A 23,956-nucleotide genomic window follows, 5' to 3' on the forward strand; every position below is an offset into this window, starting at 1 on the left:
CGGTCTTACCATGTTTTCAGGACGTTTGTTTGAAAGAGGTTTCAAGAGAAATGTTGTACCCGAGTCTCTTGATCTGTCTTTTAATCTTTCCAGTTTGCCACGTACTCTGGGATGAATGTAAACTTGTAGTCCTTGAGCATGGAAAAGATACCTACTTAGAGATTGCCACACAGCCTTTTTAGTCCTTTATAGTTGCTTTCCTGGTAAGTCTCTACTGACAGCTAAAATACAGTGTCTTTCTCCCCACCCCACATGGTACTAGTGGTTGAGCCCAGGAGCATTATCTCTCTGAGTTACATCCCCACCCCAATTTTAATTAATTTATTATTATTATTATTATTAATATTATTATTATTTTGCGGTACTGGGAATGAACTCAGGGCCATTCTACCTCCAGGCTGCACCCCTGGTCCTATTTTTTAGTTTTTTTTATTTTTTGAAACAGGGTCTCACTGAGTTGCGAAGGGCCTCACTAAGTAGCTGAGGCTGTCTGCAAACTGCAATCCTCCAGTCTCCGCCTCCCAAATGCTGGGATTACAAACCTGCGTCACCATGCCCAGCCCCAATTTTTTTTAAAGTAAGGCCTCACTGGTTTGTGGAAGACTTCACTGTGCCGAAGTTGGCACAGACTCATAATCCTCGTGTCTCAGCCTCTAGAGTACTGAGATTTCAGGTGTGCGCGACCATGCCTGGCCCAGTGTCATTCAGGTAACTGTGTTTTCCCTATGGAGGGGTATCTGCAATGGTTCTCCCTCTTTTTGGAGCATCAGTGTTGGTGAAGGCCCAAGTATCTTGTGAAAACAACCAGAGACTTTACCTGGGATGGATGGATCTGCTTAGCTTTAGGTCGATAACAATGACTGAAAGCCCATTTTCTTAGCCCACCAGAATCTCTTGGGTGTCATTCTGTTTTGGAGTGTGCTGAAGATGTTTTATTCTACTAAGCCCTTATGATTTCGAGCGTAGTGACTTCTGAGATTATAAACAGTTGACCCTTGAATAGCATGGAGGTTAGGAACAGCAGCTACCCCTGCAGTCAGTAAGCCACAGATGGCTTTTTTGTTTATTTGTTTTTGTACCAAGGATTGAACCCAGAATCATTTTACCTCTGAGCTACACCCCAGCCGTATGTATGTATGTATGTATGTATGTATGTATTATCATGATACTGGGGGTGGAACCCAGAGGCTTTCTACCTCTAGGCTATACTCCCAGACCTATTATATGTATGTGTGTGTGTGTGTGTGTGTGTGTGTGTGTGTATAATTTTTTTTTTTTTTGGTGGTACTGGGATTCCTGGAAGCCCTTCTACCTCCAGGCTACACTCCCAGACCTATTTTTACATTTTATATTTGGAAACAGGGTCTCCTAAGCCAGCGCACGCGGCTGGCTTTGAACCTGTGCGATCCTCCTGTCTCTGCCTCCCAAGCGCGGGGATTACAAGCGTGCGCCACCACGCCCGGCGACCTATTTTATATTTTATTTGGAAGCAGGGTCTCACTAAGTTGCTGAGCGCCTCTCTAAGTAGCTGAGGCTGGCTTCGAACCTGTGTGATCATCCTGTCTCAGCCTCCCAAGCGCGGGGATTACAAGTGTGCGCCACCACACCTGGATTATTTATTTTTAAGCAGTGTCTTACTAGGAGGCTGAGAGTCTTGCTAAATTGCTGAGGTTAGTCTTGAACTTAGCGATCCTCCTGTCTCAGCCTCCCAAATACTGGGATTACATGTGTGTGCCACCACGCCCCGCTCACATGTAACTTTTGACTCACTACAAACTTAAACACGAATAGCCTGCTTTAACCAGAAGTTTTACAGATAGCACAGTCTTTTAACACAGATTTTGTATTATATATTGTGAAAAATATTCCAGAACCACAAAATAGCACTTACCACAGCAAGGCAAAACTCACTGGAGAGATGAGGTGCTCACAGGGAGAAGCGTAATGTGGCCTGGTGTCTCCGGCAGATTGGGGCAGTGCTGAAGCTCACCTGACTAGCGACAGGGAGGCTGGGAGGTCATTACAGCAGCACAGTGTGAACCACAGTTCGTTCATGCACTTAGAGTTCATGCACTGTATCTTCATGCTTGTTTCCAGTTGGTGGATGGTGCCAGTGTGGTATGGTCTGTGTCTGTGTGCATACATGTCAACTCTTTGTAATATATTCGTGAATATCTTATGGTCGTAAGTGATAAGCTATTATCTATATATACTTCATGCATTCATGATATACCTTTTTTTAAAAAAAGTTGAACATATTGCCAGGTGCAGTGGCACACGCCTGCAGTCCCAACTACTTGAGGAGCTGAGTGAGGATTGCAAGGCTGGGGCGTCTGGGCAACTTAGCGAGACCCTGCCTCAGAGTAAAATTTAAAAAGGGGCTCAGAGGCTGAATACTGGGTTCAACCCACAACATCACAATAAATAAATAAATGAAATTTAAATTTATTTTTAACTGGAACATAAAACATAAAATTGTATATGCTACTGGAGTTATGCCTTTTCTTAATTTTTTTATGTTTTATGTTTTTAGGCTACATTGTTCATCCAGGAGTTTTGTTCAAACTTGGGTTGCTCAAAGATCATCTGCATTTTTCTGTTGGCTGTTATTTTTTTTTCCTGAGTGTTTCTCAATCATTTTAATAGAAAACCCCAAGATATCTACATGGGAAATCTTAAAAAGTTTCTGCCTGGTCCAGTACATCAACCACAGATTGTTGATTTTTTTTAAAATTTCTACCAGACACCTCTTTAAACTTGCCTAAAAACTGAAGGTTATGTGAGATTTTATGCCATTACAAAGAAAAAAAATTTTTTTTGGTACTGGAGATTGAACCCAGGGCCATTCTACCTCCTCAGCCTTATTTTATTTTATTTTATTTGAAACAGGTTCTCACTAAGTTGCTGTGTACCTTGCCAATTTCTTGAGGCTCTGCTCAAACTGGTGATCCTCCTGTGTCAGCCCCCCAACTACTGGGATACAGGTGTATGCCATTGCACCCAGCAAAACCTAGTCTTCATTGACTGCTTTAATTTCCAGTACTTTTAACCTGAAATCATTAGAGCAAGACTGACCCATTAAAATAAAAATTAAGCAAGAATGATATGGGTCTTCTCATCTGGAAATATAGTGGCTAGATGGAATAAGGGAGAAATCTGGAAGGGAAGAAAGAGTGTACATTTCTTCATGAAAATCATAATGACTGAAATTAGAGGCCCCTGTGAAACGTGTGTGCGAGAGACACACAGACAGAAAGACGCACGCGCGCGCACGCGCGCGCGCGCACACACACACACACACACACACACACACACACACACACACACAGGACTGAGCTAGGGGCATTCTACTGCAAGCTACATACTCAGCCCAGTTTTATTTTTATTTTGAAACAGGGTCTCACTAAGTTGCGGAGGTCTCACCAGGCGTCCCCCTCTAGGACTGTAATGTCTGCCTTTTTTTTTTAATCTTGATTCACTTAGTCCAGCCAGATTCAGTTATTCCTTTATAGAACAGCTTGTATTTGGCAAAGCTATAAAAAAAATTCAGTTTTTTCTAAATAAGGTTCTTTTTCAATTAGAAATTCCATCTTTGCAGTTAAAACATTTGTAAACATAACACAATTTAGACAGAGCTGAAGGCCTTTACAGGACTGCTATTTTTGTAATGAAGAAGGCTTTTCCTAAAGAGCTGGTTGGTGATCCTGGGCTCTGTGAGGGCTCTCTTGAAAGCAGTTAGAATTTACAACTGCAGGTCTTGGGTTCCTTGGAGAGGAAGCATGGTTTTGCTGATTTGCAACATTCAAGAAATACTAGTGTTTTTAAAGAGAAAATACTAAATAAATGTTGGGTCTTATTTTTCACCATTTCAAAGGATCCTTCATACAGCTTCAGTTCTGTGAGATGAGAGGTGGGGGATCCTGAAAGATGTTTCAGGACTTTGATCTTGCCAATCTGAAAAGAAATGTAGCCACCTTTGGGAAACTTAGTCTCCACATGCTGCTGGCTCTTTATTTGGAGTAATCGTCTTTATGTTTTTGTTGCTGGAACTCATAAGAGAGCGGTGATCTGCCATGATGAACAGCCAGGATTGTCTGGTGGTGATAACAAATGGGCTTTGCTCCCCCAGCCTGGCTCTTCTTTTTATGGAACTACATAAATTTTCCAGGTTGCTCCTCTGACCTATTGATGGAATTGAAGTGTATTTTTTGTTTGTTTGTTTGTTTGCAGAACTGGGGGGTGGAACCTAGGGGCATTCTACCTCCAAACAACACCCTCAGCCCTATATTGTAGTCATTTTATTATTTATTTATTTATTTATTTATTTTTGGTACTGAGGATGAAACCCAGGGGCCTTCTACCTCCGGGCTATACTCCCAGACCTATCTTATATTTTTTATTTGGAAACAGGAAGGCCACGCAGCTGGCTTTGAACCTGCCCGATCCTCCTGTCTCAGCCTCAGCCTCCCAAGCGCAGGGATTACAAGCATGCGCCAAGCGTGCGCCATCACGCCCGGCTTGAAGTGTACATTTATTATTTGTAAATTAAAAATAAAAAGAAAAAAGTACAGTATGACTTTTGAAGAAGTCCTCGGACAGAAAACTGTGATGGTGATGAAATTAGGCTGGAATTGTATAAGAAATACTGGAGCTCGGATTCCTCTCATTTCATCTTGTCCTGGGCTTTTGGGGAAGAGAGTCAAATTAAGATTTAGACAATTATAAATAAGTAAGTCACAAAGTATAGTATTACCACCATTCATAGCTCGAACCCAGGCTTTTACTTGGTAAAGCCTTTGAGGAGATAGTTGTAATTGTTAATCCACTGAACACCTATCCTTTTTCAGAAAGAGTTTAAAAAGTAAAGTCGTTCTTACCACGTGTTCACATTCTGCCTTTTAAACACGCTCATCTCTCAGTGCCCTAATACAGCACTGAAAAAAATCCCAGCGTATCAGGAGAGCGCGCTCGGGATTGGTGCCACGTAGCTGCGTGCTGCTCGGCTGCTCCAGAGCAAATCAGGAACCACTCCAGTTGGGCCCTTTGTGGTTAGGGGGGAAAACAGACAGACAGACAGACAGACAGACAGACAGACAGAGAGAGACACACACACACACACACACACACACACACACACACACACACACGCCCCGCCTACCCAGAACAGTAAGCAATTTAGAAATAAAAAAGAGGCCAAAATGTCAGTTCTTTGTCATTACCAGGACTATGGCATATTTTAAATTCTGTAAACTTTATTTTTCCTGAAGTTCCAAAGAGCTAATGAATGTTTCAGGGTGATTAAGAAAAATGAAACACACTGGTCAGTAATTGCTGTGTCATATTTTTCCTGTCCCCAGTTTTACTCGCCCTCCCCACCAAAAATCAACCAAATTATTAAAAAAAAGAAAAAGTACATGTTGATTTGGGGAAAATTGTGCTAAAATGGGGCTTTGCGCCGAATCCCTGGCTGGCTTGACCACGTTGGCAGGCGTCCAGCCGCTTGCCGCCCGCGGTGGTGAGGAGCCTGGGCCCCGCTCCTGACCCTCCAGCTCTCGTCTCGGGCCACTCACTTGGGTGGAACTGTGAACACGCGCCCTCGGGCGAGCACTGGTCCGCAGGCCCATGCTGCGGTTCCACGTAATAGAACGCTTCTGTCCTCGGTGCAGTATGCCACCTCGCAATGAGCGTTGCACTAATCGGGTCTGACTAGCGGGGCCATTTTTAAAGGCACTTTGTTATTTTCACTTTCTGCTTCCAAATGAACATCACAAGGCACTCTTCAAGTGTGCTGTTTGTGCTGGTGTGGGGTCGCTATTTTATTAGAGGTTCCTAACAATATTTCTTCCTTTCTCTCTGCCGTTCTGAACGATAATTTAATATAATAAAAAAAAATTGCGCGGGGCTTTGGGCAGGAGCGACACCATCAGAGTTGGACTGAAACTTCTGCAGAAGAACAGGCTGGCCTCTTGTGAGCCTCTCGTGCCTAAGACAGGGCAGAGCCCCGCAGCACGGTCATCAGCTGTGCCTCACAGCCCACTTGCCCGTGGAGGAAGTCTGTTTTGGTTTCACAATGTACTTTACCCCATGGTGGCTGGCAGGGTGCAATACTATTGACATCACTGTGTTTCAAATAGAAAATTAACAAGTAGCTACTGTTGTGATCGCAGATAGCCTTCCCGGCCCCTGTGAGAGAATGCTTTTTCTTTTGGACAGCAATACTTCTCAGCCCCTTGGTACTGTTAAGTCAGCCACTGCCAGGGTAGAGATGAACACCAACAAAAGGCCCAAGAGTAGAAAACCGTTAATAAGGCAAAAATCTTTCATCTGTTTCCAAACTGATGTGAAAGATAAATAATTAAAAAAAAAAAATCTCTCCCGCCCACAGCTAAGTTTTGACAGTGGTCCAGGTTCAGAGCCTGATCGCTCCAAAGAGGAGTCTCCTTTCCCTCCACCCACATCCCTGGAGCTTCGCCAGAGGAAAATAAGCTATTTTGTATTTAGAACAAATTGCCACTGTTTTCTCCAGTGATGTAGCCCTATTTCCCAGACTTTGAAACTTGGAATACAGAAAGTTCTTGTGTGACTGAAGAAGAAATATGTTGAATGAATGATCGAGTTTGTTTTGTTTTTGTTATTTTTAAAATCTCAATCCTTATAAACAGATAAGAGAGGGAATGCATGTACAGTAGCTAAATTCAGCACAGAGGGGCATCAGTGAGCAGTTTCTGTTCAGCCACCTTAGAGGGTCCTTGTAGACGTCCCGGTGAAGAGCATATGCTACCGGACAAGCCTTTAATTATTTAAGTAAATCTGTCAAAAATGAAGTGTTCCCTGGTCATGAGTGCAGGACAGTAAAAAAAAAAATTGTTTATTTGTTCTCTGCACGTTAGTTGTAAACTGATTAGCACTTCTGGGATCTTTAAGCTTGAGTACTGATTCTTCATTTAAAGGTAAACTTTTTTTACTTTTTTCTCCCTGTAGCATGGAGGCCTTCCTTCTAGAATTTTAATCACTGTAAAACTTTAATAAAAGGCATGGGTTTGTGTTGGCTACAATTTTTTTTTTTTTTTAATGGTACTAGGGATGGAACCCAGGGGCTTTTCTACCTCTGGCCTACCCTCCCAGACCTACTTTATATTCTATTTGGAAACAGGGTCTCACTAAGTTGCTGAGAGCCTCAGTAAGTAGCTGAGGCTGGCTTCGAACCTGGCCCATCCTCCCAAGGTTCTCAGCCTCCCAAGCTCGGGGATTACAAGCCTGCGTGTGTGCTACCACGCCCAGCTGGCCGCAATTCTTAAACCTTCTACTTCACTATTTAAAGGGGGTGTTGAGGGGCTGGGGGTGAAGCTCAGTGGTGGTAGAGCACTTGCCTATTATGTGTGAGGCTCTGAGTACCATCCCCACACCACACACCAGAAGAAAGATGCTGACTCTAATCTGCAGTCGGGTTGCAGGGCGCGGGCTGGTTTGGTGCATCGCAGAGCTCACCGGCGGCCTCAGCTGCAACAGCATAGGTGCTGAGAGTTCTGACGCTCACAAGCAGGTCTCTCACACGTGTTGGCCTGGCATCCAGTTATACTGGACAAAAGGAACAGTACTGATTGTTACCTCATCCTCAGGGAGTTCAAGAGTTCCAGAAACACCCACTAGAAATTGTGTTCCATCTCTGTTCCCTACTGTGTGCTAGTTATTCTGTTTGGTATTGAAAAAATACACAATGATTAGAAATATGTATCCATTAAAATAGAGTGTGATTAGTATAAAAGCCAAGTATTCATAATCTGAGGGAGGAGCGTGACAGGGGAGTCTCGTGGGAGCCCGAGTGCGGCGGTGGCTGTGTGTTAGCGCCGCACAGGTGAGAGAGCAGAGCAGGGTGTTGCAGGTCGCCGCAAGTATGAAAACGTATTTGGTTGTGGAAGAGGTTTACAGGGTTGAGTATGGGAAGTGGGTCTGGAAAGGTGGGAAGCAGAGCGCAAGATTATAGTCGTCAGTCCGTTTAGGATTGGAGGGCGACTTGAAGAATCTTTGCCGCAGCCAGCTGAGTGGCGTGGTAGGGTGAGGACCAGCTGCTGACTGCTGGGCTCTCCTTGCTTTTCATATCTCTAAATAGCTCTGCCTACATGGAACCCCTGTGGTATAAGAAAAAATGGCCTCCAGTTTTATCACTGTTCATTTATTGAGTCCCCTTCTCCCCTGGCTCTGTCTTCCCCTGGCCCGTATCCCCTCGTCCCTGTCCACAGCCCTTTCTTTCCTTTAGGATGAAGTGATGTTCTGAAGTCCAGAGCTCTGCTAGTGGTCTGCAGTAATTTGTGGTAGCAGTTTGAACGTAGATTTCTAGAGGTCCTGAAATGCAGTATGGAATAAGAAGCTTATGCGAAGGATTCTTTTATCTTAAAAGTGCATTTTTTTTTTTTTTTTTTTTTTTGCTGGGCGTGGTGGCACACGCTTGTAATCCCCACGTTTGGGAGGCTGAGACAAGAGGATCACACAGGTTCAAAGCCAGCCTCAGCTACTTAGTGAGGCTCTCAGCAACTTAGCGAGACCCTGTTTCCAAATAAAATATAAAAAAGGTCTGGGAGTATATCCCGGAGGTAGAAAGCCTCTGGGTTCCACCCCCAGTACCACCAAAAAAAAAAAAAAGTGCATTTTTTTTTCTGAGCACAGTGATGCATGCCTATGATCCCTGCTATTTGGAAGGCTGAGGCAGGAGGATCCTGAGTAGGAGGCTGGCATGAGTACCTTAGTGAGACCTCCATCTCAAAATAAAATAGAAAGGTCTGGGGACATAACTCAGTATTTGTCTAACATGTATGAGGCCCTGGCTTCAATCCCTGTCCCACAAAAATAAACAAATGAATAAATTAGTAAACGTGCATTTTGTATTATCTGTGCTTCTTAAATGTAAATAGTAGAGTTTTCCTCCAAATCTTTGGTAAATTTATGGCTTCTGGAAGAGATACTGTCTTTAATCTTATGGCTTCAAATACTGTCAGTGTTGAATATCCATAGGGTTATGTGAGCCCTACCCTTGGACCTATTAGGTTTTGTTGGAAGAAAACCAATTTAAAAAGTCTTTCAGAGTAACACGTATCTAAACAGGTTTGAATTCTTACGTGTATATAGACGAGCGCTTTCATGTTGAGGTTGATAAGGGAACAGCAGAGTCATTTATATTATTATAGTATTATATAGCATGCGTAATACTGTATGCCATGCAACTTCATCATAACTCTTGTTGATATTTCTATTTATTTCGCAAGATACTAATAAGGAGGAAAATTAAGCAAAAGCAGCTTTTTGGTGAAAAGTGAGAGGAGGGTCTCAGCCGTTTTCCTGTTTGTTGTGCTTCTGAGCCGCGACTCCAGGAGCCAGGTCCGACACCAGGGAGCTGCCGCTTGCCAGCTTACTACCTGGGGCTTAGTAGTGTGTTTGTTTTCTGTTGTGTAGATAATCTGTAAGTTGTAGGTAAAACATATAATTACCAAATGCCATTTTATAGGAATAGCTTGTCTAGCTTCTTTATTTCATAAACAGAAAGGGCTGAATAGCAGAATATAATCATGTAACTAACGTGTGCGGCAGTGTGCTTGACTTACCTGGGTCCATTTCTAATGCCATTTTTCATGAAAGCAGGCGGGCAGATTTCCACATGTATCTTTGTACCGGGGGAACTTTTGAGCGGCTCTGTGCATGGCGTGTGTAGGTAGGAGCCTCTGCCACGGGCGGGGTGTGTGTGTGTTGGGGGGGAGGCCTGGCCGGGCAGGGTGTGTGTGTGGGGGAGGCCTGGCCGAGCGGCCGGCCGTTGCGTAACATTCAGAGAGAGGAAAATGCAGGCGCTGCCCCTGTCGCTTGTTTTCCATTTTGATTTAGCTCTTGGCAGAGCCGCGGTACCCTGCAGTGGAGGAATGAAAGACCAGCGAGTTCCAGGGAGGGACTGCCCGGAGGGGCTCAGGCGGGGCCCTGTGTGGGCTGGGCGGGGTTAGGTTTCTTATTGTTGGGCAGGGGGGAGTCGAGTTTCAAGAAGCGACTTGAAAAACATCAGAAATGAAAAACCTCATTGCATGATACTTGCAGTTTATGTTCTGAAAAGTTCTTTTTTCTCTCCTCCCATAGCACTGTGTGCTCCATGGAGTTGATATACCTAGGCTTTAGAAGCCCAGGGCTGCTAGGAGGGGCCATTTTATGGCAGAATCATTCTTTTTCGTGTGCTGTGATACATCAGTTTGGCGGTAAAGTTTACAGGGTTTGAAATCAAAAGCAACATTGGTTTCTTTGGGGAAAAATGATCCCAATCTATGAAAATAGAAGCCAAACAAACTCTTAATTGTTCTTTTTCCCAAAAGGGGCTTGTCTTTTTTAAAGGTGTGGGCAATTTTGATAGGACCCTTCTTTCCAAAAGGGTTAGTGGCTGGGAATTGCCTTTTCCCCTGGGTAAAACCCACTTTTAAATCTTATTTTAAACTAGACTTCAAAGTATCTTTGAAAGTAAAAGTATGTTGGTATCCCTCCATTCCCAGCCCTCTCCTCTGAGCAGGGAGCCTTGTCCTCTCACCAGTTACCCCGCTGCGGAGTCTGCTCCTCACTTTTACTACCACTCATGCTCACTGAGGAAAGATTACAGCTTTACAGTTTTGATTGAGCTACCCACATGTTTAAAAACGTTTCTGTGTGTTAAATAAAAGTAGATACTAACTGGGGGGGGTATTTATAAAATAATTTTCCATCAAGTCTTTTTCCATAAATTGTATGTCAGGGGCAGGACCATGTCTTCAATACATCTTTATTCAGCCTCTTTTACTCCTTGGAGAATTGAAAAACATTCTATGCTGGTGCATGCACACACTGTCTCTTGCTGCGTCTGTCTGTCTGTCTCTCTCTGCAAATAAATATTTTCAAATCAAAACAAGCCTTTTGTGTTCTGTATCTTCTATCTTTTCTTCCTGCAAAATCTTCCAGCCCATGATTTTGGCAACCCCACACAGGAGGATCCTGGGCCACCAGTCACATGAGAATGAAGGCAAGAAAAGACCAGATGGCATCAAAAGATAGGCCTTTCTAGGTCGGTGGTTTAGAGTACAGCCTGGCTACCATCAGGGAGACTGGGGGAAAGGTTAGGAGCAGCGCCGTGGTAAGGGAAGAATTTGCCGTGCATTTTTTGTTCTAGGAATTTGCTTACACATCAAGGAAAATGTGATTGAACTCTTCCCAGCTTACAGTCATGATACCTGTTGCTCTCAGAGCGCTTTTGCTCCAGTGGAGTACACGCACGAGTGGAAGCTGCATTCTCTGGATGGGGTTCTGACAGGTGGGCTCCTGCTGGGCCGCCCACTGACATTTTGCTGCCACTAACCTTTGTCATTCTACTCTCCAAATGCCTGTTGCACTTACAAACAGAAAAAATGGGAGGGAGTTACATTAGCTCCCACAGGCACACCTCTCCCCAGAGCAGGCGACATTCTCCTGCTGCCCAAGACCCGGGCACCACGGGCTGGCGGGAGGCCTGCGTTTCCCCTGTGTTTTCCTGGTGTAAGCTGCACCTTGGGGAAGGTTGGTAACTACTTGACTGAAGCAATGTCCAGTCGCGTCTAGTAAAAGAAGGGATGTTCTGCCTTTCCTCCTGACTTACGCATTATTTAAACTTTGACTCTCTTGCTCTAAGTAGCTCCTGATTTATTGCTTAATAACTTTAGGTAATTTATTAAAGATCTCTAGATTGCTGTGAACCTAGCCAGTATTTTCTTATGGAAAGCTCAGTTGTTTTCTCTTGACATAAATTAAAGCATTCTTAATTTTAGGTTTAAATTTAGTCCCAGTCTATAAGCTTAGGTCCTTTTATTTTTTGTTTAATTACCTGGAAAATAGTTGCTTTTTCAAAGACTCGGTATCCTTCAAGTCCAGAGGCGAACTTCACCCTCTCGTCTAAGCCGGCCTCCTCAGTTACAGTCTCCTTTTGTTGAGATTCCGTTGCCTGACTCAGTTCAGTGTGAACCAAATGAAAGAAATGCTATGTATGTTTTGTGCTGTAGCCTGAACTACAAACCTGACACAGCCAGGCATGTTGGTGCACACTTGGAATCCCAGTACTTGGGAGGCTGAGACAGGAGGATTGCAGGTTTTAGGTCAGCCTCAGCAGTTTGTAAGGCCCTCCACAACTTAGTGAGACCCTGTTTCAAAATTAAGGATAAAATAGGGCTGGGGGAGTGGCTTGGAGGCAGAATGCCCCTGGGCTCAAGTACTGAAAAAAGAAAAACCAGAGTTTTTACACTTTTGCTAGCGAGTTGCAGGTATACGTCAGAGGGCGGTTGAGTGTGATGGGAGCACACGCGCTTGGCGTGCTTTTCTCTGCGCCCCACCCCGCTCCCCGCACTCTTAAAGTTGTTTAATTTTTTGTGTTTTTTGTTATTTTACTTTTCTCTCTCAAGCAAGTACCTGGAATAGTGTTGACTACACAAAAGTCAGGTAATAAACACACAACAGAATAATGTTTAAAAACAGACCCGAAGGTGATGGCACATGCTTGTAGTCCCAGTACTTGGGAGACTGAGACAGGAGGATCACAGGTTTGAGACCAGCAACTTAGTGAAACCCTGTACAACTCAATGAGACTCTTTTTCAAAAAAAAATAAATAAATAAAACAGGGGTAAGGATGTAGTTCAGAGGTAGAACACCCCTGAGTTCCATCCCTAGTACCACAAAATAAATATTTTTAATATTATCTTAGCTACTTTCCACATAGGTTTTTATTTAGTTAGTTTTTGCAGGTCTGGGGATGGAACCCAGGGGCATCCGACCTCCGAGCTACACCCCTTGCCCTGTGTTTTATTCTTTATTTTGAAACTGGTCTCACTGAGTTGCAGAGGGCCTCACTAAGTAGCTGAGGCTGTCCACAAACCGCGATCCTCCGGTCTCAGCCTCCCGAATGCTGGGATTACAAGCGTGCGCCACCACGCCCGGCCCACATAGGTTTTAATGTCTCACAAAACAGGAATTTGACCCCTCTTTGTTCTTTTTTAATTAGTATTTTTGTTTATTGGTGCATTGTAATCATACATCTTGATGAAGTGCAGGAGGTAGAGGCGCACTGCACACAGCGCCTGTTCCCACCTGGTCCTCCGCCCCTTCCCTGCTCCGCTCAGCGATTGGCTTGATAAGTGTGTGCGAGTCCATCACGTCTCCCCATCCACCGGCTCCTCGGTCGCCTTCTTCACTCACCAGGGTCTCTCCCTGGCCGCCCGCCTCCACCCTGCTTCCTCCCTTCCTAGCTTCTGCACAGCAGGGACAGCAGGGACAGCAGGGACAGCGTCTTTTTGCTTCCTGTTACTAATCTCACGTAGCCTGGTGTTCTCCAATTCCATCCATTTCCCTGCAAATGCCTCTTCTTTTTTTCCTCCTGCGGTACTGGGGCTGGAACCCAGGGGCATCTACCTCTGAGCTACACCCACAGCCCTATTTTCTAGTCTTTTTAGTTATGAGACAGGGTCTCACTGAGTTGCAAAGGCCCTCGCTAAGTAGCTGCGGCTGTCCGCAAACCAGAATCCCCTGGTCTCCGCCTCCCAAATGCTGGGATTACAAGCGTGCGCCACCATGACTGGCTCTTTGTGTTTTTTATGTGAAACTTACAGTAAGGAATCAGAAGTTTTCTAGACTAAGGTGTAATAAATAGGTAATCTTATATATAATACCAAATTTCTGGATTTAAGTAATTTGGACATAACTGGAAAAGCTCTTCTTGTGGTTACACACTGCTTAACTTTACAAGTTGCTTTGTTAACTTTTTTTAAAAAAAGGCTGGATGAGGAGCCGAGCTTCTGATCATTAGCAAGAGAAGGGCAACTCCAGCCTGCAGTCACACCGCGTGAGCGCAGTTGCTCTGCATTTGCCGCAGTCACCCTGACTTGGAGGGCGCTTTCTACGCTGGGTGTGGCTTTTGTTTTGGGTCTGTTCGGCAAGAGGATTCTTATCTTGTGAGATTCCCCATCTAAGAGATTTGGGGAGCAGAGCAGAGTGACTTTAAAATTGTTAAATATCCGTAAGGGGGATACATGGATATGCTTTTAATTTAGAAAAAAACAAAAACATTCCTTTATCCACATCCAGAACCTCGGGTTTCAGCCTGGAGCCAACTAGACTTGGGGTGATGAGCTCAGTAGACAGATGTGGAATGGCAATTCTCCAAGACATTCGGCTGCAGTTGGGCTAGTGGGAACTAAAGAGCCTCGACAGTTCATCAGCCGAACCTCCGACCTCACCCCCTTAACTAACATCTGTGCCCCGCGGCGTGCCCCTGGTGACGTGACTGGCTGCGAGCCGATCTCCCCACACTGCTCATGTCTGAGGATTCCACTTGACATTATTGCTTATGTATTAAGGAGAAAATAGAGCTTGGTGAGCTAGTACAAATCACTTGGGGTCCTCTTTGAGAAGAAGAGGGGGAGGGAGGGTATGGTTTCTTCCTGATACAGTTGAGATAAGTTCTACAAATTTTAGTTAATAGCTTGTTAAGGACTTAAAGGGAAAATGACACATTTGTTTATTTTCAGGTATACTGTTAACTGCTTAATTATGTTGTGCTTTATGAAGCATAGAACCAAACATAGAAATTAGTACTATTTCAGGATGAAATTATATGCTTAAAACTGATTCTCACTGGGTATGATGGCACACATCTGTAATCCCAGAACTCAAGAGGCTGAGACAGGAGGATTAGGGGTTTAAGACCAGCCTCAGCAACTTTTAGTGAGGTTCTGAGCAATTTAGGAAGACCCTGCTTCAAGTAAAAAAAATAAGGCTGGAGGCGTAGTTTGGAGGTAGAATGGCCTGGGTTCAATCCCTAGACAGACAGGCACACACACATATTCATTCTCTCTCTCTGTCGCTCTCTCTCTCTCTCTGTCTCTCTCTCTCTCTCTCTCTCTCTCCCTCTCCCTCTCCCTCTCCCTCTCTCCCTCTCCCCCTCTCCCCCTCCCCCCCTCTCTCCCCCCCCTCTCTCCCTCTCTCCCCCCCTCTCTCTCCCTCCATATCTCTCTCTCTCCCCCCTCTATCTTTCCCCTCACTCTGATCACACTTCCTTTTAGAGCACTGGGAAGGTAAATCCAGTATGCTCTTCATTAGCATTCCAGGAACAATTTCCAAGACTTTCCCACAAGATGGGTGGATTAGATAATACAGTGACTTTAATAAGGAGCTTTGTCACCTGTGTCCTTGTGTAGGAAACTAGAGGCAAGTAGTGAGAGGGTGGAAAAGAGAAAAGGAAATGAAAATTAAGCTTAATGAGTTGATGCACTTAGATAGGAAACCAGGAACCATTTTATGTCACAGAATTTTGTTATTGTTGTGTTAGATCATATCAAACTACCATTTTTATAAGAAAAATGGCTGGGGATCAGGAAGTTTATGAGGTTCATCCTAATATACAATAGTATGAAACACACTGTAGGTTGGCTACAGTTTTGGAGGGGTGGGGAGTGTGTGTGTGTATGTGTGTGTGGAGAGAGAAATATTAAAGAGAAAAGAGAGAAAATAGAAATTTATGAGCATTTTATATCTCTCCTTTGGGTACCGCAGCTGAAAACCTCTATACTAGCTTGTGGTTTTATTATTTTGATTTTATTTTATTGCGTGTGGTACTGGAAATTGAGCCCAGGAGCATTCTACCTTGAAGCTACACCCTTCTGCCCCCCCCCCCCTTTTTGGTGATCTGGGGTTTCTGGAAACCCTTCTACCTCCGGGCTACACTCCCAGACACCTATTTTTAATATTTTTATTTGGAAACAGGGTCTCTTAAGCCAGCAAGGCTGGCTTTGAACCTGCGTGATCCTCCTGTCTCCACCTCCCAAGTGCGGGGATTACAAGTGTGCGCCACCACGCCCAGCATCTTCAGCCCCATTTTATTCTAGCTTTTTGAAAGAGTCTCACTAGGAGCCAGGCGTGGTGGTGCACACTTTTAATCCCAGCATTTGGGAGGCTGAGACAGGAGGATTGCTGTTCACAGACAGCCTCAGCTACTTAGTGAGGCCCTTTGCAACTCAGTGAGACCCTGTTTCAAAATAAATAAAAAATAGGGATGGGGGTGTAGCTCGGTGGTAGAGTGCCCCTGTTATTCTCGTATGTTTCCACACTTCCCTATTAATATAGTTGAGGTAAATTTATAGAGTAGACAAAAAATAAATCGTCTCTGACAGATTATCATCAAGGATAATAAAATATGAAGTGGCCGGTGACTATGAGAAATGGCAAGACTGAAATGCAGGCGCCTCACACTTGCAGATAACTTTGAAACTGGAGAATTAAGTCTGTGACGTAGTTATATGCTGAATAATTGCAAATTATTGTCTTAAAATAGGTTTTATGATGTTTCTAGTAGAATCCCCAGGCTGTGCTGACGTGTCTTTGTCTTTCTTAGACGAGCTCATCTGCGCCTGTGTTTAGAACGCTTGAAAGTTCTGATTCCACTAGGACCAGACTGCACCAGACACACAACACTTGGTTTGCTCAACAAAGCCAAAGCACACATCAAGGTGAGGACTTGACTTTCGGATTTGCATGATTCTGAGTCCTGGTTTAATTATTACAATGATCCCTATCCATATACATCAGCGAGCCCGTGTGCCCTCCTTAGTAGTGGCCTCAAGAGAAATCTTTCTAAAAACTTATCAGCTAATCTGATGGGAGCCCGTAACCTGATTAACCTAGTGTTCTGACAGCGTGGCCCTTCCTGCGTCCAGAGCTGAGAAAACGAGGAAATAGCAATTCCCTCTGGCCCACAGCAGGCAGGCAGCGGTGCCCTCTGGTGGGGACGCGTCGCTGGCCGTGTCCTTCAGTACTTTTCCATCAAATATCACACTGCAGAGGAATTCTGTCCTTTGTGGAGACTAGACTTTTAGAATTCTATCTTGTTCAAGTAATGTAGCTGTGCTACACACACACACACAAAGAATTCTTTTTGAGGTTTAAATATATGTGTAACTTTATTTATGCAGACACACGTGTATATTCATTTGTTTTCTCAGGCAAAGAAGAAATCTTTTAAGATGTTAGGTAGAGGCCAGATTTAATGTTTGTGCTGGATTGTACACAAATGTAACATCATCTCATCATTTTAGAAACTTGAAGAAGCTGAAAGGAAGAGCCAGCACCAGCTTGAGAACTTGGAACGAGAGCAGAGGTTTCTGAAGCGGAGACTGGAGCAGCTGCAGGGCCCTCCGGAGATGGAACGGATACGAATGGACAGCATCGGGTCGGCTATTTCTTCAGATCGTTCTGACTCAGAGCGAGGTAGGCAGGGTGCCTTTCTCAGCAAAATAAATATCTCTGTCTGGATTCGGGGACTGGGTTGGAGGTACACTGTATTTGCTCTTTTTAGCCGACACTATATAATATTCTAGGTTTTATGCAGTCACACTGTCCAGCAGTGTCTATTTTTTCTCGAATATATATATATATATATATATATATGTAACTTTCCATTTTGAAATAATTAAAAATTTTCTGTAGAAAATTGTAGAGTTCTCATCTACCCTTTACCCAGTTTCCCGTTATGTTACTTTTTTTTTTTTTTATGGCACTGGGGATTGAACCCAGTCTACATCTGAGATAAACCTCCAGCCCGATTTTATTTCTTATTTGGAAACAGGGTCTAAGTTGCGGAGGGCCTCACTGAGTTGTCGAGGCTGGCTTTGAACCTGCAATCCTCCTGTCTCAGCCTCCCAACTACTGGGATTACAAGCGTGCGCCACCACGCCTGGCTTATGTGACATTTAAGTAACTGTAATAGTTACTGAAACCAAGACATCAACACTGATGTACTATTAAATAATCTACAGATCTCACTCAGATTTGAATAGTTTTCCCCATTAAAGTCCTTCACCTAAAGTCTTACGTACGATCCTGTTACTGCATTTGACAGTTCCTATCTTTCATGGCTCTTACGCTACTGAAGAATACTGACCAGTTCTCTTTTAGTGTTCTTCAATTTGGGTTTGGCTAAATTTTTAAATGACTAGATTGAGAATATACATTTGGGATAAGAAATACCACAGAGCTATGTGCCCTTCAGTTCACTGTGTCAGGAAGATACATTGGGTTATGTTTTTATTCTTTGCAGCACTGGGGATTGAACCCAGGCGTGTTCTACCTCTGATCCCCCCCTTCCAGCTCTATTTGACTTTAAAGCAGGGTTTCATTAAGTTGCTGGAGGACTTGCTAAAACTATTGAAGCTGGCCTCAGACCTGCCATCCTCCTGGCTCAGCCTCCCAAGTACTAGGATTACAGGCATGCACACCATGCGGGCGTATGTTCATTTATGTCTACACTTTATGCTAGGCTAGTGAGTGCTCTGCCACCGTGGTATACTCCTAGCCCTATGTCTGTATTTTGAAGGACTACATCCTTCATTTTTCTTTTCTACTGTCCTAGAATATTTGTCTTTAGCAGAATTAAAGAACAGAAACCAATCAAAACAAATAGTCTAAAAAACTTTTCTTGGTGGTTCTGGGGATTGCACCTCAAGGGCATTCTACCCCTGAGCCACACCCCCTGCCCGGCTTTATTCTTATTTTGAAACCGGGTCTGACTACGTGCCGAGGTGATCCTGAAACCTGCGCTCTTTCTGCCTCAGTCTCCCAAGTACTAGGATCGCGAGTATGACACACCACATCTAGCTAGAAATGGTCTAAATTTTACTGACCTTTCATCTATAGCTCCCACCAGCTCAGGCCTTCACCACAATAAAAGATCTGAGAGGCAGACATTGACAAATTTAAGCCTTACATTTGGGGAAACAGCTCATGAAATCTTAAGAACTCATTACACAATTTTTTTTAACAAGTTTTGACACTTTTATTTTCAAGATTTTTTTGTTTTGAGCTTTTAAATGGAAATTTCTAGACATACCCAAAAGTACAAAGAATAGAATTAACTCTTCATTTAGTTCTAATAACTAGCAACAATCTGTCATTCTTGTTTTATCTAATTCAAATATGAAACATATCAGACTTTGTCTAAGAAGACTGAAAACTCAATTTTCATTTTAGTACTTATGGAGGGAAAAAAATTCATTTTCTTTTTTTGTGTGGTACTGGGGATTGAACCCAGAGACAGTCTACCTCTGAGCTATACCCCCAGCCCTGTTTTTCTTTTTTATTCTTTATTTTTGAAACAGGATCTTCACTAAATTGCAGAGTGCCTCACCAAGTAGCTTAGGCTGGCTGTAAACCTGCAGTCCTCCAAGTATGCACCACCATGCTTAGCTTGTCTTTTGTGTGTGTGTGTGGTACTTGGGACGGAACCCAGGGGTATTTTACCTCTGAGCTACACCCCCAGCACTATTTTTTATATTGAAACAGGGTCTCATTGAGTTGCAAAAGGCCTAAGTGGCTGAGGCTGTTCACAAACCATGATCCTCCTGTCTTAGCTTCCCTAATGGCTGGGATTACAAGTTTGTGCCACCATGCCTAGCATGGCTTGTCTTTTTATTTTAAAAATGTGTATTGTTATTATATATTATTTGGGACTGTATATATAGTATTTAATAATATATTTATCTGAGTCATATGTATAGCCACGAACTTTGTGTTTAGATTTTGAAATTAAATACCACTACCAAAATGCTTTTACTATAATCACTATAACTCAGACACTAATTTTAAGCCGCAGGCCCTCATTTCAAGCTGTATTTGGGGATGGGGATGTAACTCAGTGGCAGCGCCTGCCTAGCGTGCACAGGGCCCAAGTCTGATCCTTAGCACCATAAAAAGGTGGGGGGAGATCAAGCTATAGTCAGTGCAAGAAAATCAAGTTGAATACCAATGCCTCAAATCTACCTTCTAATGATTGAGTACTTTTAGTGACTAAGTAGTCAGAAATCTTCATGATGAATCATGGAAGTCTGTAGAACTATCTGTAGAATGGTATTACCAAAGGTGTGGATGGATAAATTTCCTGATTTGTCTATTTTTAAGTTTACATCCCCCACCCCATCTTTTAAGGCAGCCCTGATTAGTAAACAGCACTGAGAATTATTTTTTATTTAATGCAAAACAGATGTTGTTAAACCACTTGGGGTTGGAATCTTTTAATATTAAGAACTAATTCCCAAATAGGCCAAGTGCTTTTTGTGGGAGGTCCAGACAGACTGGCGTCAAAGGGTTTTAGTAAACTTACTGCCTAGCTGAAGACCACCATTGTATACCAGACGTTCCCCTTTGCAGAGAATATTATTCACCTTCAGTTTCTGTTCTCCAGAGTACTGACAAGCTTGTTGTAAAACATTTACTTTATGCCACTTTCAAACCTAATATCTTTTGGTTTTTGAAGGTACAAATATAAAAATTACTAATGTTTTCTTTTTCCTTCCCTTTGGCAGAGGAGATTGAAGTGGATGTTGAAAGCACAGAGTTCTCCCATGGAGAAGTGGACAATATAAGTACCACCAGCATCAGTGACATTGATGACCACAGCAGCCTGCAGAGTGTTGGGAGTGATGAGGGCTACTCCAGTGCCAGTGTCAAGCTTTCGTTCACTTCCTAGAACCCAGCATGACATAAGAGTGCAGGGCAAAATATTCACGGGGCCAATTCAATACAATCTCTTAAATTGGGTTCATGATGCAGTCTCTTTAAAGCTAAACAAAACTATACTTGAACAAAAGGGCCAAAAGACCTGCATTTAAACAAATACTAAGCAAAAAATGGGGTAGAGCCTCCCCAACAGAACAAATATTGAGAATATTCATATTGGGGGAAAAATCACAATTTCTAATGGCAGCAGAAAACCTGTATGGAATTATCTTGATTTGATTTAGTTGATTAAAAGAGGACATTGGAGAGTCCATCCTGTTTCTAGTTTGCTCCTACGACATGGAGTAGACACATTTAAGGTTGGGGTTGTGAACCCCTTCTCAGCTTTATGGCCCTAGAAACAAAATCAAATTTATATTGAGGAAAGACAAGATAATCAGGCATTAATCTTGGATAGCCAAGGAGCTATTAAAACTCAGCCTGGGACACCTTATCATGAAACCTGTGGATGATCAATTCTTTAAAAAAACAAAAACAAAACCTCATTTCATGCTCTGCAAGGAGACTCCCATGGAGCCTGTTGAGAGGGGTCATCATGCAGCTCAGCTTCCTGCTGGATTCCATGCTAAGCCAGCTGACCTTAGCCTGCATCGCTAGCACTAGGGCGCCGACTGCCCGCTCGCCAGCCCCAGGCCCCGAGGCCACGTGGGGGCAGTCCGTGCTTGACAGCTTGTCACACCACGCCTGAGTGTGGATTGGGGTGAGAAGGAAAAAGCTCCACGTGCCTCGGCGTCTGCTTGGGTCAGAAGAGTTATGCACACAAGTTAGCAGGCCACGGTCTGAGCCACGGCAACATTTTTATTTGAGATTTTGATAACTGTTTATATGTGTTGAAAACCAAAATGGCATCTTTTTAAAGCTTGTCCATAAGTAAACATAGATGTCTTTTATAGTGAAAAACACATGGGAAAAATCATCTATTTTGATGCAGCATTTGATAATGATAAAACACCTCACACCTCACTCTTTATAGTGCACAAAATGAATGAGGTCTGGGCTAGGTAGGAAAAAGGTCAATGCTGTTTTTGTTTTCTTTTAGAATCATTACCTTCTGCCAGCTTCTAAGCATCTGTAGTAGACGCGCTATCCTAGTTAACGTAGTTACGTTCAGCACTTGTCTCATCTTACGTAGAGTTGCTCCCATGGTCTGCAGGCGTCCCCTTCCTCAGTCCCACGGTGCAGGCGCTCTTGTTTTCTTCTGTGTGAACCGTCTCGCCTGCACTCTGATGTCGTGTGTTCCCTGTCTTCCAACTCCAAGGTTTCCCTCTGTCCCCCTCCCCCTGGGAAGCCTCCTTACCCCGGCGGTTTGGACTTTGTATACTTTAAATAATTTAACTACCCTTAATTACTTAAAAAAAAGCTTTATGATTTTCATAACTTATTGCTGATTTTAATGGGTTGTTAATTTCAGTCCTGTAGTTTTATTTTATGTTTAGATAGGGCTGGTCAAGGAAAAAGAAAATAAAGACAACCATATTTAGCAGTGCAGTTGATTGTGTGTTAATGTTAGACTATCCTTTGGTAAGTAGCACTTTAACAGCATCTACTGCTTTTACATATGAAGCATACATCTTGGGCTTGAGTAAGGCCTCAGCATATATATATATACTCACTTGTTCTCTCCTTCTGCTCCCCCAAATATTTTTTCCGTGTACTATTAGAGTGGAAAGAAATCTTTGAAATACATGTGTGAAAAACTGCATGTCTTCAGAAACCCAGTAATTAGAACTTGCTATACTTCAGATGCTGGGGACTTAATGAAAAACATGACAAGTTTCTTTCTGTGGCCCAGGTAAATTATTTCTGGTTTCATTTATAATTATTGCTGGCTGGGGCAAGATATGCACTATATATTTGCTTGCTTTTTGCTTTCCCAAGTAAGAGTTTCATTCAGGCAAGCGGGCCAAGGTTCTGCTTGTGTTCAAGGTAAGGGGCTGGAAGCCTCTTGTTACAAACCTACAGTACTTGTTTCAGTCACCCCCAAAGCTCTTCCTTCCCTGGCTTTGTTTTCCTTGGCAGGGCCGCATGGGTAGACTGTATGGTGAGTAAAAAGTATTAATTTTCTAAGACAAGTTGACTTTGAAGACACAGAACTACAAGAAATAAAAACTGTGAATAAAGAATACCCGCGTTATGTTTGTAACACCCCTCTCCATGAAGGCAAAATACAGAGTACCCACACCTGCAGGCAACTGTCTCGTCTGTGGATAATACATCAGATTTCCACAATTAACAGCAACCTGAATTGCTATTTCTGTCTAAATTTAAACAGGTGTGTATTCCACATAGCTTAACTGCAGAGGCTTAATGTACCCAGTAACTGCTTCAGGTAGGACACACAGTACAGACAGACATTTGTCATCGTCAGTAACTCTTTAGGGAAATCCTTTGTCTAGAGTATTATACAAACTGAAAGGCCTGGATGTTATTAGAATACTCTTCTAGTAAAATGCCTGTGCATGATGCTTATATTAAGAGGTCCAAGTAAATCCTATTACCAAAGGATTCTGTTGAAGTCATTGTGACTCAGTTTAGGTTAGCATAGGTAGTAGAAAAAAAATGCTTCTTTTAGTCCCAAGACAATGCCTGTCTCTAGAATTAGAAGGGCCTTTAAACTGGAGGTGGTGGCACACCCTATAATCCCAGTACAGGTGGCTGAGACAGGAGGATCACAGGTTCGCAGCCAGCCTCTGCAACTTAGACCCTGTTTCAAAATGAAAAATAAAAGGGCTGGGAATGTAGCTTAGAGGCAGCATGCATCTGAATTCACTCCCCAATACCAAAGGAAAAAGACAAGGGCCTTTAAAAAGGCAGTGAGAATTGCTTAAGGCAAAAATGTTCTTGCAAAAGGCCATAATACCTCCTGGTTCTTATCTCCTGAGGAAATTGTTTAGCCTTTTAGGAATTTTTGAAGCAACAGTGTCTTCCCTTCTTTTACTCTCTACCACAAAACTCGAAAGCCCAAACCAGATTCCAACAGCATAATCAGAGAAAAGCAAGAGCTTTAATTTTATTTTAATCCCAGTTCCAACATTTGGTAGGCTCTGGAAAAATTAGTGAATTTCTTTGTGGAGCTTGTGTTCTGCTGAAAAGTTGCTATCAATACTACCTTCATCTTGAAATTTTAAGTGGATACAATCACACATCCTACTTCCAAAATCTAGGAGTATATAGTACCAAAAAGAAATCAAGAGTCAGGCATGGTGGCACAAGCTGGTAATGCTCCAAGTACTTGGGAGGCTGGCTGAGACAGGAGGATGGCAGGTTCGCAGCCAGCACAGCTACTTAGTGAGGCCTCAGCAACTTGGGGAGACCTTGTTTCAAAATAACAAAAAACAGGGCAAATAGGGCTTGGGGTGTAGCTCGCAGGTAGAGTGC

At 43.3% G+C, this 23,956-nt stretch overlaps 1 protein-coding gene across 3 annotated transcripts in view; it reads left to right on the forward strand.

Annotated features, from left to right (window-relative positions):
* Positions 1–20,528, forward strand: part of MXI1 (MAX interactor 1, dimerization protein) — a gene marked incomplete at both ends in the record, with an annotated part of 76,039 nt that extends 55,511 nt beyond the window's left edge. For all 3 annotated transcript variants that reach the window (XM_080694613.1, XM_080694614.1, XM_080694615.1), the window contains 3 exons: positions 16,404–16,518; positions 17,104–17,275; positions 20,365–20,528. In XM_080694613.1, the coding sequence (XP_080550739.1) occupies positions 16,404–16,518; positions 17,104–17,275; positions 20,365–20,528 (451 nt within the window). The remainder of the gene's footprint in view (positions 1–16,403; positions 16,519–17,103; positions 17,276–20,364) is intronic.
* Positions 20,529–23,956: the final 3,428 nt, after the last annotated feature.

The sequence above is a fragment of the Muscardinus avellanarius genome, assembly GCF_963383645.1.
Source record: "Muscardinus avellanarius genome assembly, chromosome: 4".
NCBI classification, from domain to species: Eukaryota; Metazoa; Chordata; class Mammalia; order Rodentia; family Gliridae; genus Muscardinus; species Muscardinus avellanarius.